The 13,313-nt window shown below is 35.9% G+C and overlaps 1 protein-coding gene across 1 annotated transcript in view; it reads left to right on the forward strand.

Moving 5' to 3' along the window:
• Positions 1-1,375: 1,375 nt before the first annotated feature.
• LOC135211295 (uncharacterized) overlaps positions 1,376-13,313 on the forward strand; it is a 53,903-nt gene continuing 41,965 nt past the window's right edge. The window contains exons 1-6 of the mRNA XM_064244613.1: positions 1,376-1,519; positions 2,926-3,016; positions 4,424-4,722; positions 7,048-7,265; positions 8,281-8,461; positions 10,729-10,828. Of these exons, the coding sequence (XP_064100683.1) occupies positions 4,509-4,722; positions 7,048-7,265; positions 8,281-8,461; positions 10,729-10,828 (713 nt within the window). The 5' untranslated portion in view covers positions 1,376-1,519; positions 2,926-3,016; positions 4,424-4,508. The remainder of the gene's footprint in view (positions 1,520-2,925; positions 3,017-4,423; positions 4,723-7,047; positions 7,266-8,280; positions 8,462-10,728; positions 10,829-13,313) is intronic.

Consider the following 13,313-nt stretch of genomic DNA (forward strand, 5'->3'; position numbering starts at 1 on the left):
ATATCCTGAAGGCTATACATTGCCTTATCATTTATCTGTTTCCGCCATTGCTTCGTATAGTATACTTTTATGTCACCTGATTCTACTTAAAAAATAAATAAATAAATGAATAAATAAATACGAATGAGAAGTACTTTCTACCCATAAAGATTCGTCCCACTTCTTTATCACCGAATCACCTCGATTTCCCGCTTTCTTTAGTTTTTCTGTGAAAGAAAACTATTGAGATGACTTCGTCAGTCCGACCTCACATCTTAAAAACTACCGAGGCTAAAGGGCTACGAGTTGGCATGTTGATCATTCACACTCCAGTCATCAAACATACCAAATTGCAGCCCTCTCGCCTCAGTAGTTTTTATTCTTATTTAAGGTTAAAAGTTAACCTTGTTCGTGCGTCTGGCAACGATATACGCCAGTCCACCACCAAGCCGTGGTTAGAGCTTCGTGTGGCGCTGCTCATACAGCACTATACCTAGACAACCGAAAGACAGAAAACTCGATTGCGCCGAAGAAACTTCGGAACATGTTTTAATTGTTTGTTTATGTTGGCAGTTCCTTGGGTTTCTTCTCTAGCTATCAATGAATTTCTGTTCAATTGCGTATAATTTATGAAAAAAATGGTTTTGTTGGCTCACGGATTGTTTTATTTCTGAGGTTCTGAGTAAGCTCACATAATTTCGCAAAGTAATTCTTAACATATCGATGCATGGATGTTACTCTCACTTATATATCTTCTTATTCACTTACAAAAACTTGTCGAGATCTCCTTCTTCTGCCATATTAACATCATTGTTCTATTTCCCCTGATACCATTTATTCTAATAATAATTCCACTCTAGCTACATTACCTTTTCCCTTTTTCACATTTCACCAGTTTTGGCAGCTTCTCACTAACCCGCACTGCATGAAAGCAAACCAGCAGGAACCTACCTTTCAGTTATCTGTAACTAGATATCCTGGTACCATATTCATTACTGCAATAGTAGATTCACATCAACCGTGCATTTGACGTCTAGGTCAGTCCTTTACGACGCTCCTGATTGGCTGTTGATAAACCAATCACAGGGCTGGGAACTCTCCTCAGTCTCTCTCGAGAGTTCACGTAGGCAGGATGTATGTTCCACCTCTCCTGAAGTATACTTTTGCAAGACATATCCCTCAGGAGAGGTGGAATATAGATCCTAGCCATGTGAACTCTCGAGAGAGACTGAGAGTTTCCAGCCCTGTGATAGGCTTATCAACAGCCAATCAGGAGCGCACGGTTGATGTGAATCCGCTATAGTAATAGTTAAACGTTTTACCCAATACGTTAACAAACGTCCTCACTGGCTCACCTGGCAACCCTATTCTCATTTCCAAGGTTCCCCAAAGGCGCCAACATCCTGGTGGGAGTGCTACAGTGGCGTCCGCACGTCGAGGTGGTGAAGAAGCCCTCGCCAGAGGGCCTCGGTGGGAAGATGTTCATCCGGGGTCCCGTGGGAGAGCTTTTCAACATGATTGCCAAGTCGATGAATTTCACGTAAGCTGGAGAGAAGGGTGGAGTGTTTATCGCTTACTCCGGGAGTAAGCTTACAAATTTCTTCGTTGCTGTTATTGTTGTTGTTCTGGGGGGGTAGGTAAGCCCTATGGAAAAGCCTAAAAAGGTCTGAAAAAGTGTTTCGCATTGAGTTAAAGATACAGGAACTTTAGGATAGGATGTTTATGATTTATATATTAGAATGAAAATGTAGAAACATAAATAATGCGCATATTAAATGGTACAGAACAATTATTTCTAATAAAATACGGCGTATTCATTCTAATTTTCGTTGATGAAACAACGCTCTATTTGACCGAGTAAGCTGGAGGTCGGATCACGCCTTGTTTGTATTACAGTAATAATAAGCAGAGACAAAACGTTGTTGATGTTATATAGGGACATTCGAGAGCTTATGCACATATGTGTAAATGATCTTAATATGACTAATTTATGAGATTTTGAGAATTCTCTACACTTTGAAACTGACAACAAGATTTGGCTGATGGCATCATTTTGATATTGAATATATATATATAAAAAAATTGGTTGATATTACATTTATAATTGAACCCGCAAGTAATTTCAACTTCAGTTCAACAATGCATTACGGAGAGGAATGTTGACTGTATCCCGGTTAGGTCATTTGTAGGTGAAATTTGGACATATTTAGTTCAGTCATTAACATCGGGAAAAATGTTTGAAATCGCTGATAACATCAGCCTAAGAAAACCTTTTCTTAAAGTCCATAGACAGCAAAATAAATAGACCGATAACATTCTTAATTTTATAGTAATTCAATTAGATACACGAGAGAGAGATACAGAGAGGAGAGAAGAGAGAAGAGAGAGAGAAGAGAGAGAGAGAGAGAAATAGTCTACGGAGTGACCTAGCTTTGAGAGAGAGAGAGAGAGAGAAGAGAGAAGAGAGAGAGAGATGTGTACGGAGGACCCAAGCTGTGACGGAGAGAGAGAGGAGAGAAGAGAGAGAGAGATGAGAGAGAGAGACAGAGAGAAAAAGAGTGAGAGAGAGTGTGTGTGTGTGTGTACGGAGTGACCTAAGCTTTGAGATGAGAGAGAGAGAGAGAGAGAGAGAGAGAGAGAGAGAGAGAGTGTGTGTGTACGGAGTGACCTAAATTTTGAGAATGAGAGAGAGAGAGAGAGAGAGAAAAAAAAAATCTACGGAGTGACCTATGCTTTGAGAATAAGAGAGAGAGAGAGAGAGAGAGAGAGAGAGAGAGAGAGAGAGAGTCTATGGAGTGAGCTAAGCTTTGAGAGAGAGAGAGAGAGAGAGAGAGAGAGAGAGAGAGTCTACGGAGTGAGCTAAGCTTTGAAAGCCTGAAATATCCGATTAATCTTCTAATCCTTCCTTCCGTTGTGATAACTTTCTATTATTTCACCCTCATACAGCTACACTTTGATAGAACCGCCAGATGGCTCTTGGGGATCTCAGCTCCCAAACGGCTCGTGGAAAGGAATGATGGGACAAGTGACTCGGAAGGTAAGGCAACATCAACAAATGTTGTCAACATTTCATAAACACACGTCGGCAGTATATCCCACACACATCACAAACAGGTAGTAGAATACGAGTCAATGACATACTTGTAGTCCTTACCACGGCCGCTGGTTTGTTTTCAACTTGATCGTGACATGTATGCGATATGTTTCCGACGTGTCGGTCGTTTTGAGGCTGCGTTTACACCGAGCAAATCGAATCGACTCGATTCATAAAGAATCAACACAATTCGTCTAGATTCGCCACACTATTTTCGGTGTGCCGAATCAAGACGAATCATATAATCGTGTTGATTCACTAGGAATCGATTCGATTCGCTTGGACGCACCCCACCGTTCATTGCTTTTAGATAACTTTTCATTTAAAATTTTTTTTCACACGCTTAATTTTAACAAGTGACACATTTCTGTTATTAACACAGAACAAATAAAGTTACATCACTATAATTTTTGTGGTTAGAAACTTTAATTTTCAAGACACGGCAATTGACGTTCAATTGGTACATAAACAATATTTAATATTATACTAGGATGAAATCTAATATTTACCAGAATCCTGTACTTCTATATTCCGATTTATCACCCCGTAGATCCGAAGGTTTACAGATGAGGATTTTTCACAATTCTCTGAACAACTGTAAAGTAATTAATTAAATAATCACCATTATAGGGACTTCACATTTTAGCTATGTGAACAATGTTCCATTCCTATCTTGCAAGATGAAAGCAATTGTATTCATTTCCTTAATATTTCGATCTATTTCATTTCACGAATTACTCGAGGATTTTGAGATAAGTCTAACGACTAGTTTTTCAAAACAATCTCTCCTGTCCTTTAGCATGGCTCACAAAATGGTGACCACACAGGGGCTACATGAGTTTTGGCAATAGGCAGGTGTCAGATGATGCCTTGTTGGGTATACGAGGTAGTGTTCCTTCCCTTACCATCTGCACTGAATGGTCTGGATGAAGATGAAAGAGAAATGTCAATCAAATCATACTAATAATGCTAGTTAATACGTTTATTTTGTTTTTTATCGTGTGTGTCATTTATTCATTTCATTCTTCTTCATTTATCATCTGTTTCTTGTATCCTTCTTTTGTTATCTGTATCAGTATTGCTCTTCTTCTTTTTCTGTACCGAGTGGTCTGAATTATGGTTAAGTAGACCTATTAATTAAATCATACCAATTTGCTAGTTGTGGTTTCTATTCTTTTTCTCGTGTGGTACTCATTCAATTGATTCTCTTTTCATTATCACCAGTCTCCTCTATTCTTCTTTTATTATCATCTGGCAGTCTCCTTCTTCTTCTTCTTCTTCCAATTCTTAGGAGGTCTTATCACCACTACTCCTATTGTCATCTGGCAGTCTTCTTCTTCTTCTTCTTAGGAGGTCGACGTGGCACTGGGACCATTCGGTCCAGACGGAAGCTCGCTCCCAAGCAGTCGACTTCACCCAACCGGTGCAGTTCTCCATGAAGAGGCTCATTCTGGCTAAGAATCGCCCCGAAATCGACCCCTGGGGCTTTCTGTTCCCCCTCTCCCCTACGGTGTGGGGGTCCCTGATCTTGTCCCTGATCATCGTCTGGCTGGTGACGATACTCCTCGAATTCGCGACCGAGAAACGGATGGGGTACTCGGGGGCGTTTGGGCATCTCTTCAGCGACGTCAGCGTCTTCGTTCAACAGGGTCGGTTGAGTTCCTTTGGTTTAATTTTTTTTCACGTGTTTCTCTCTATGCTCGGTTTTTAATAATTTAGATTTTCGTTTCTTTTTATGTGTTTCGTCCGTGTACGGAGTTAGGAAAGCTTACTTGTTTTCATGTTTTTGATAGATTCTTTTCGTGCAATGGGTTTATACTGGATATATTTGCTTTTGACTGAATGTCTTCAGATATCTCCTTCATTACACATATAAAAACACACCCACCTACATGTATATATTCATACATGCATACACTGCCGCACACATTATATATATATATATATATACATACATATATATATATATATATATATATATATATATATATATATATATATATATATATATATATATATATATATTATATATATATATATTCTTATAATGTAAGTTTTGTAAGGCAATTATAATTTTGGTAATGTGATTAATTCACCTCAGAACCTGTGAATCATGTTATGAAATGTATGTTTATGTGTTCAGATTACCAAATTTAAAGATAACATGTGTTAAGTAGAGTAACTTTCCATTTTGAAACATACGTAAGACAGAGAGAAAGAGTAAGCGCTTATATTTAAGCCTCTGGAGAGGGTTGTTTTCACTTCTTGAGAAGACCTTACTTAAGCTAATTTTTTTTATCGTCCCAATCTAGCCTGTAACTACACGGGCAGGGACCTCCAAGGCCGCATTGAGCTTCGAGAACCTTCCCGTCAATGATGTTATTCATGTTTAACGTAGAGAGATGACGTAATATGTTTTCATCTTGAACTAGATGCTAATCGCCCATACGCTTATGGGGATAGAGAACGCTTCATTCGATTTCGAGACCTAGCCGCTGGCTTGAGGGACAGGATCTCTCTCTCTCTCTCTCTCTCAAAGCTCTCTCTCAAAGCTCTCTCTCTCGCGCTCGCTCGTTCGCGAGTGTTTCATTAATGTAATAATGTAACTTACATTTGTATTTGAGGTCACTCATATAATTCTTAATAAAATATGTGTTGTTTGTGGAATCTTAACATAGTATTATTTCTATTAGTTTTGTGAAAGTGCCCATGAAAGTGTAAAAGTGTGTAACAGGCCTTTCTCTTGAGTGAGAAGCTGCAGCTGCGTATAAGGTATTTTACAAATGTTTTGAAGTGCACTTCGAGGTTTTATTTTACCATTGGATAAAATTATCATTTTCAATACATTTTTCTTTTGCTTTGTTCTTTTGACATATCCATTTTTATATGCTTAATGTTTGTACTGTCAATGCTTTAATTGTTTTCATATTATACATTATGTTTTTTTTTTGCATTGTCTTTATTTTGTTTAATAATTTGAATAATATTCTATTGTGTAATTGTTTGAATCTAACACTTGCAAATTAATTTGTATTTAATTAAATTTCATCTCAAATTTAATTATTGGTTTATGATTTAATTTGATTAATTTTCTTGATAAACTTTGATTTAATTTTGCTTAATAATTAATTCAAGAATTAATTAAACTTTTATTTTCAAGTAATAACAATTTCCCTGAGATTGTGAATTACACTTATAAATATTGAATTTAGAAATAAATTTTTGTATTTAAAATTTATATGAGCATTTCATTTAACCACCAGTATTATATTTTGTTTTGTTTAGGTAGAAATATAGAGTGATGATTGTGCTATTTCCAACAAATAAATCAGAATCAGGGAAATACTTAGATTTGAAATTATAGAAGGAGTGATGCCCTTTAATTAAGATTACCTCACATCCATTTTAACGAACTTAGACTGATTGTTTTCTTGACTGTTTAGTTCTATAAGGGATCACTATTACCTTCAGAGTATTCAGTCGTTTAGTATTTGTGATGAAGGGTCAGGTGTCTGGCTGTAGTGAGGTAAGTAATAACCAGATACTTGAACAAACTGTGCCCCAAGTACAAAGGGTGTCCCAGACCCAGGAAAAAAAGGGTCTCTTGTGCTAACAAGTACAAATGGTAAGTGAAATAACCAGATACTTGGCAATTTGGGTTAACAAATATTAATGGTGTCCAGACATAGATCTTAGGCAACTTCGTGCACCAAGTATTGATGGTGTCCAGACCTAGATACTCTTGGTCACTTCGTCACAACATATATATATATGTTGTGACGAAGTTTATATATATATATATATATATATATATATATATATATATATATATATATATATATATATATATATATATATATAAACTGCGCGAGAGAGAGAGAGAGATAGAGAGAGGGAAAGTTCTCGTATAAGAAATTCCATAACTCCAACAACGATTGCAACAATGAATTAATAAAACGTCCTACCTTCTTCAGGAATCAGCCTCAACCTGGACTTGGGCTGGCAGAAGATGATCGCGTATTCCTGGCTGATCCTGGTCACCGTGGTCGCCTGGAGTTACGCCGGAAACCTAATGTCGCAGCTGGCGGTGCGGTACGTACCGCAGAGCGTCAAAACGGTACAGGACATGGTGGACAACCCGAAGCTGACGCTTATTCAGCTGAATAACACGGCGCTGACTGATTACCTCGCTGTGAGTAGAGCAGAGGAATTTATTATTATTATCTTTTTTAGCTGTCACTGATGGATATATGGAGATATTTAGTTTTTTTTTTTTTTTTTGTCATTAGGTGATGTGCATGTATCGTTACAGAAAAACGTTTGTTTTGTTGCTCATCTAAATATTGACGCGACTTCTTTTTAACTTGCTTTTGAATTTCGGCTATATATATATATATATATATATATATATATATATATATATATATATATATATATATATATATATATATATATATATATGTGTGTGTGTGTGTGTGTGTGTGTATAAATATATATATATATATATATATATATATATATATATATATATATATATATATATATATATATATATATATATATATATATATATATATATATATATATATATATATATATATATATATATATATATATATATATATATATATATATATATATATACATATATAAATAAAGGTATAAGCCATAAGGAAAGATAAACAACGGAGTCGAAAGATCTTGCAGCAACTCCGTTGTTTATCTTTCCTTCGTGGCTTATACCTTTATTTATGCATTTACCACGTTCCAAACTTTCGTGATTCAGTTATACATATACATATATACGTGTTCAACGTAAATAAATCTAATGCAGAACCCATTTAATTCTGGCAATATAACCACTATCACCCAACCCCTTCTCCGTCAGCCACCCCCCCCCCCCTCCCCACCAACAACGGCCCACTGCCACCCAGCCAGACTACCACGCTACTGAAGATGGAAATATAATGACCTTTAAGACCACGTCCCGAAATTCACGAAATATATTCATCATTCGTCCATGTACTCATATGCATATAATTGTCATCCTTTACTAGAATATTAACCTTTGTTTTTTCTTGATGTTTACATTTAATTAACCACCATTTAAGAGAGAGAGAGAGAGAGGGAAGAAAAGCCAAAGATATGCAAATCAACAACAGGGTTTCAGAATCACGCACTTAACTTGCGGTGTCTCGATCCCGCAGACAGTGAAGAGCGGCGTTTTCCGGGAGATGGCCCTCATGTGGGACAAGGGCCGCATGAAATACCTGGAGGACGCCGAATTTCCTCACGCCCTGGACACGCTGGTCAGACAGGGCGACCACGTAATCCTGACGACAGACGTCACGGCGGAAATGTACATGGCGGATCTGTTTACGAGGACAGGTAAAAGAGAGGGCAAAATATACATTATTATTATTATTATTATTATTATTATTATTATTATTATTATTATTACAGATCTGTTTACTAGACCAGGTAAAAGAGAGGGCAAAATATGATATCATTACTATTATTATTATTATTATTATTATTATTATTATTATTATTATTATTATTGTTATTATTACAGATCTGTTTTTACGAGGAGCAGGTACAAGGTAGAGGAAAATATATTATTATTATTATTATTATTATTATTATTATTATTATTATTATTATTATTATTATTATTATTATTATTATTATTATTATATATATATTTTTTTTGCTCTATCACAGTCCTCCAATTCGACTGGGTGGTATTTATAGTGTGGGGTTCCGGGTTGCATCCTGCCTCCTTAGGAGTCCATCACTTTTCTTACTATGTGTGCCGTTTCTAAGATCACACTCTTCTGCATGAGTCCTGGAGCTACTTCAGCCTCTAGTTTTTCTAGATTCCTTTTCAGGGATCTTGGGATCGTGCCTAGTGCTCCTATGATTATGGGTACGATTTCCACTGGCATATCCCATATCCTTCTTATTTCTATTTTCAGATCTTGATACTTATCCATTTTTTCCCTCTCTTTCTCTTCAACTCTGGTGTCCCATGGTATTGCGACATCAATGAGTGATACTTTCTTCTTGACTTTGTCAATCAACGTCACGTCTGGTCTATTTGCACGTATCACCCTATCTGTTCTGATACTATAGTCCCAGAGGATCTTTGCCTGATCGTTTTCTATCACTCCTTCAGGTTGGTGCTCGTACCACTTATTACTGCAAGGTAGCTGGTGTTTCTTGCACAGGCTCCAGTGGAGGGCTTTTGCCACTGAATCATACCTCTTTTTGTACCGGTTCTGTGCAAGTGCCGGGCATTCGCTTGCTATGTGGTTTATGGTTTCATTTTTCGTATTGCACTTCCTACATATGGGAGAGATGTTATTTCCGTCTATCGTTCTTTGAACATATCTGGTTCTTAGGGCCTGATCTTGTGCCGCTGTTATCATTCCTTCAGTTTCCTTCTTTAGCTCTCCCCTCTGTAGCCATTATTATTATTATTATTATTATTATTATTATTATTATTATTATTATTATTATTATTATTATTATTATTATTATTATTACAGATCTGTTTACGAGAGCAGGTACAAGGTAGAGGAAAATATATTATTATTATTATTATTATTATTATTATTATTATTATTATTATTATTATTATTATTATTATTATTATTATATTATTATTATTGCAGATCTGTTTACGAGAACGGGTAAAACAGAGCAAAATATTATTTTGACTATTATTATTATTGCTACTATTACTCCAACTCCTATTATTATTATTATTATTATTATTATTATTATTATTATTATTATTATTATTATTATTATTATTATTATTATTATTATTATTATTATGCAGAAGGTAAACCCTATTCATGTGTACCAACCCTAAAATAGAAATCGAAGCCTCTAAATCATATAGCCTTCATTTGTGAGAAGTTACAGAGATAAATAAACATTATGTTCATTCTTTTGAATGTCATGTCTTTAATTTGTGTTAAACCTGCAAAATTAGCAAAATAACAGAGGCGAAGACTTTCAATTAAGATAAAGATTAACAGAGATCTCTGAGAATAGCCAGCTATTGGGCAGCTTACGTTTATAACATAGGTATCCAAAGATGTTTCCATTTACAAGATTTGGGCTTATAGGCTTATCTTTAAGACCTATATATATATATACATATATATATATATATATATATATATATATATATATATCTATCTATATCTATATATATATATAATATATATTATGTATATATATATATAGTATAGATATAGATATAGATATAGATATAGATATATATATATATATATATGATATATATATATAGATATATATATATATATATATATATATTCTGCGTGAAGAAAGGGTCTGATTCCATACGAATCTAAGAACTGTTTTGCATTAGGCAATAAAAAATATTGATAATTATTGACGAATTTTTGAAAAGGGAAGAATAATATTTTTCGGGTGCATAGAAATTCATTGCAGTGAATTTAGTGGTTTTTAGTCAATTAATTAAGATAAGAGCTTCGGACGTATGATCATCACTGCACCAATTCCTTAATAACACAATATCTGCATCGAGCGACTTTGAAATAGGCCGAATAAAACCAGCGAATAAAATAATCATAAAATATTCCCACGATCGTTTGAAGGTCAGTGCGATTTCTACATGGCCCAAGAGGAGTTTCTGCCTTTGGCTCTGGGGATCATCACTCGCAAGAACAGTTTGCTGATGCCAGCCATAAACGCCAGGTGAGGCACTTTGAATTACAGGTGAGATCCCGAGATGTATACTATAGTAGATTCCCATCAACCGTACACCTGATGTCTAGGCCAATCCCTTACGACGTACCTGATTGGCTCTTGATAAGCCAATCACAGGGCTGGAAACTCTCGGTCTCTGTCCAGAGTTCCAACTCTCCTCAGGAGAGGTGGAATGTACATTCTGCCTGTGTGATCTCTCTCGAGAGAGAGTGAATGAGTTTCCAGTCATGTGATTGGCTTATCAGCAGCCAGTCAGGAGAGTCGTACGGGACTGGTCTAGACATCAGATGCACCGTTGATGTGAATCTACTATAGCATTGCACCAGCCAATGTTTTTTTTTTTTATGCCCCCAGATTAGGTTAGGTTATGTTGGTTTAGGTTAGATTAACTGGATTCTTAGAAATGAGGTCATTGGTCGTGGGAAACATAATGCCACCATTTTCAAGAAGATTCTATAGTTAGTTTTTAAGATATGACGTCACGCTTTTTTTTCAGGGAAGGTTCGCTACTCGGTTACAGCTCGTGAACATGCTTCCGGTGATCTAAGGGAATCATAGGTTGATCCTAAATTTCTCAGAGCTAAATCACTAATATCAGTGAGTATAAATAAAGAGGATTTAGGTATTGGAACACAATAGAGGTATACTGTCTGAAGACCGCGTATCACATAGCAAAATACCTATAACTATTCCAGGCATTTTTTAGTGATTTTAGAGCCAGTGGTATAAGAGAGGTCGACCTAACAATTGACGAGTTAACCAAGGTCCGAAAATGAATCTGGAAGTGAATGCAGTAGATGAAATAAGTGAAACTTAAAATCAGAAGGTACCAAAATGGCTGGAATTACTGGTTACATGTCGGAATTGAAGGTGATGTTATCATTAAGTCGATTACATTGTAAAAACTATACAGATAATCAGTGGTGGATTTTAGGCGTTTAAACAGATTCATCATTCGACAAATTTATCGTACTCATTGTTCGAATAATGGGGTTAGCGATGCAACCCAATTTCTAAAAATAAATAAATAAATAAACAGCACGACACCAAATGTTCTAAGCAAAATTTGCCACGAATCAGGATTAAATTCTTATCTGGGTAAAATGAAGAGCGAGAGAGAGAGAGAGAGAGAGAGAGAGAGAGAGAGAGAGAGAGAGAGAGATTCAGCACAACACCAAATCGTCTAGGCAAATAAAAATAAATAAAAAAATATGTCACAGAAAACTAAATTGAAAGTAAAAGATAAATAAATAAATAAATAAATAAATAGATCAATAAGCAAACAACACGCAGGTTTTTTTTTTGCATAAAAATACTGCCTATCCAACTACTAAGCTGAGGTTCAAAGAGGGGTGTGCGAAATATAAAAGGATTCAGTCCTTGCATAACTGAACATCCAGAGGGGCACGTATTTAGGATTACACGATCCATGTCCCAATATCCGCAAGAATTAGATTTGAGATAAACCGTAACCTTCATGTACGGGAAAAGGTTATTGGGGAGGAGTTAATAATTGCATGAATATGAATTTGCTAAAAGTGTAAATTGAGAAAGGTTGGAAATTAGTTTTAGGTTAATGAGGTCGTAGAGAATCCGCCGCTGTGGGTTTTTGAAAATTTTAAGAATTCAAAATTTCTTTATTCAAAGATTTTTTTGAGGAAATCTGCGAAAAAGGGATTAGCTGTATGAACATACATGGACGCAGATCGTTCGAGTTAGTTCATGCAATACTGGAATCTTGAAGGAAACCAAGAGATAAACAAGAGAAGTTAGCAACAGTAAATTCATTTTGATTGGTGGTAACCCAGATCTGATAGAGGCAAAGGCGAACAAAATTACATGGGGCAGACCCACTCGAGTGATCTCGTAGACTTAAAATGTCACTTAGTTTCTTTTTTTTTTTTTAATTCGTAGAATGGGGCAAGTGAAGTTTATTCAACCAACATATAAAACCCTACATAGCCCTACCCTTCACTTATAAACAACAATGTCCCAAATATTAATCCCCAAGAAGTTCGTACATTTCTATAATTTTTTTTGACCACTTTCCTTCTATTACAGCCTGCTATGATAATAATGTAACCTATTTAATTATCGAAGCCTGCTATGATAACCATGTAATTCATTCAATATTTACACATGCAGGCTTCAGAGATTATTCTGACAAATACAGGGCGATGCCTATGATAACAGACCATCGCATTTATATCCACAGCCTTTAAAGAGAGAGAGAGAGAGAGAGAGAGAGAGAGAGAGAGAGAGAGAGAGAGAGAGAGAGAGGCAGGTTCTAATCCCATCTTCTTTAAGGATGAAATATTCGTAGGAGGAATTGTTCGAACGCCTCCGTATATTAGGTTTATTCACCCGAGAGACCTTTTACGACTATAATTGAAAGGTGTGGCTTTTTTGAGGCACAATCCGGAGAATAATGGAACGCTGAGGCTGGGGATTTTCTCTCCTTTCTCGATGGAGG

Source organism: Macrobrachium nipponense, chromosome 4 (assembly GCF_015104395.2).
Source record: "Macrobrachium nipponense isolate FS-2020 chromosome 4, ASM1510439v2, whole genome shotgun sequence".
NCBI classification, from domain to species: Eukaryota; Metazoa; Arthropoda; class Malacostraca; order Decapoda; family Palaemonidae; genus Macrobrachium; species Macrobrachium nipponense.